The following is a 2,340-nucleotide window of genomic DNA, read 5'->3' as shown; positions in this document are numbered from 1 at the left end:
GGTCGATCGAACCGGCGAGTTGAGAAAGTGAACGTGCATGTAGTAACAAATTAAATTAAAACCCATTCCGAGCATGCATGCGCGCGTGCACCTTCTTCCATAGGAGGAATTAATCATGTGCAGCCGCCGGCGGCGAAGCCGATCCTGTTGCTCTTGACGTCGTAGACGACGCTGAACGTCTGCTGCTGCGTGTTCCCGATGATGGCGGCGCTCCTCGCGGGCGCGAACGCGAGGCACGTCGTGGAGCTGTCCACGTCGACGAGCAGGTTCTGCGCCGACAGCTTGAGCGCGGCGCCGCCGGAGAAGGCCATGCTGACCGCCGGGACGCGCAGGCTGGACGCCTGGCCCACGAAGCACGTGTCGAGGATGGAGTATGCGTCGGCGCGCTTGGTCCCCTTCATGGCCCCCGCCACCGCCTTGCGTTTGATGGTAGGCATAATGTGGGATTCGGAATGCACATTCATTGGAAGACCATGCGTGTCAACTCCGAGCAACGTTGGCTTGCATACAAGGATACGGTGGCCGAATCACTAGACAAGGCTCTAGAGTTATTTGCCATCAAAACCAATGTTCCTAACTTGTTGGATTTGAACCGGGTTGCCTCTCCGATTGTTGAAGCTATTCCTGCACCCATCAACGAAGAGGCCAACATTGAACCTCTTTCTTGTGTGGATGAGGCCAACGAAGAGGTCAACATTGAACATGATCCATTGCTAGAGGCTAATGATGAGCACGATGATGATGAGAATGATGGTAATGTTCTTCATGACAACAATCTTGGTGATTTGGACAAATATAATTTGCAAGAGACAATGGACCATTCTATTCCATACTCACGTGGCTATGCATCTGAGTCTGACGATGAGGGTCCCGATGAAGAAGTTGATGAGGAAGGGTTCACGGCAAAGGAGGCTGAAGCTTTCAGGAATGTATTAAAGCGTGATCACCAGACAACATTGTTCGAGGATCTTAGCCTTGCGGATGAAGCCGTGGTTGACGGAGGCAAAGGCATATTGTTTGGAGTTAGGCCACCTTCTCATCGGGATAGACATGGGAAGAATATTATTTTGCCGGGGTCAAAGTTCGAAACATTCTTTGAACTGAAGATGTGGTTGGATGAATATTCTGTTACGCATTATAGGCCATACAGAGTTGTTCATTCAAACATGAATCTGCGTTACACGGTTGCATGTGAGGATAGAGGGTGTCCTTGGATTGTCCGTGCAAGACCATGGAAAGGAGGGCAAGGATGAAACATTGTCAGTTGTATGCCTCACATGTGTCGAGGCAAGAGGGTTGATGGTGCCCTTTCATCGCAAAGCCATAGACAACTCACCTCCGAGTTCATCGCTTATAGGCTTTCGAACTCCATCTCCTCTCTTCCTAGTTCCTACAATGAGCATAAAAAGCGTACAAGACCTTGTGAAAGCCCTCTTTCACTACGAGGTGAAATATGGTAAGGCATGGAAAGCAAAGCAAGCCGCATTCAAGATGTTGTATGGTGATTGGGAGCAAGCATACAACCGCATACCTAGGTTGTTGGGAGCTATTGCCCACACTAACCCAGGCATGGTTCATGTGGTCGAGCCGTATGGGGAGAAAACAAGGATTCTCAATGGAAATAGGGTCCGCGTATTTGGCCGTGCATTTTCGGGCATTTGAGCAATGTGTGAGGGCTTTTCAGCACTGTCGTCCTGTCATCTCCATCGATGGCACGTTTTTGACCGGACAATTCAAGGGCACTTTGTTGGTTGCAATAGCAAGTGATGCCAATAACCGGTTGATGCCTTTGGATTTTGCTTTGGTTGAGGTAGAGAACAATGTTAACTGGGAATGGTTCTTGCATATTTTGAGAACCAAAGTATTACCATTTGAGAGGGAAATATGTATCATATCGGATCGCCATCAAGGCATACTTAACACGGTTGACATTGTCATTCCCGGCCATGCTCCTTTGCATCATCGATGGTGCATGAGGCATTTATGTGCAAGCTTCTACCGGGCATGTGGTAGCAAGGAGTTGGCGGATGATCTTCAAGATTGTTGTCAAGTGCTTATTAAATACATGATTTTTTATCATATGATCTACTTACCATTTTCTTCTCCGACATGAAATAGGCCCAGTGTTCAACGTCATAAACATCATTCAGAAGCCACACCATGCTACAAATCACAAAAAATACTCATATTCAAAAAATTACTCATCTACTAATCCACTCATCTACATATTATTCAAATCCTAAGAACTCATATGAATCTACTCATATCCTAACTACTAATATCCTAACTACTCATATGAATCTACTCATATCCTAACTACTCAAATCCTAAGAACTCATA

General features: G+C 46.9%; 1 protein-coding gene across 1 annotated transcript; it reads right to left on the bottom strand.

Annotated features, from left to right (window-relative positions):
- On the bottom strand, positions 1–437 carry LOC123405641 (aspartyl protease family protein 2-like). Its single transcript, XM_045099256.1, has one exon. It carries the CDS (start codon positions 435–437, stop codon positions 114–116), a length of 324 nt encoding a protein of 107 aa, XP_044955191.1. The 3' UTR covers positions 1–113.
- Positions 438–2,340: the final 1,903 nt, after the last annotated feature.

Source organism: Hordeum vulgare, chromosome 6H (genome assembly GCF_904849725.1).
Source record: "Hordeum vulgare subsp. vulgare chromosome 6H, MorexV3_pseudomolecules_assembly, whole genome shotgun sequence".
NCBI classification, from domain to species: Eukaryota; Viridiplantae; Streptophyta; class Magnoliopsida; order Poales; family Poaceae; genus Hordeum; species Hordeum vulgare.
Note: the sequence above shows the minus strand (reverse complement) of the source record. Positions and strands in the feature narration are given on the sequence as shown.

What these genes read in the sequence shown, in the direction of transcription:
- LOC123405641 (XM_045099256.1), bottom strand. Translation starts at nt 437, where the DNA reads ATGCCTACCATCAAACGCAAGGCGGTGGCGGGGGCCATGAAGGGGACC.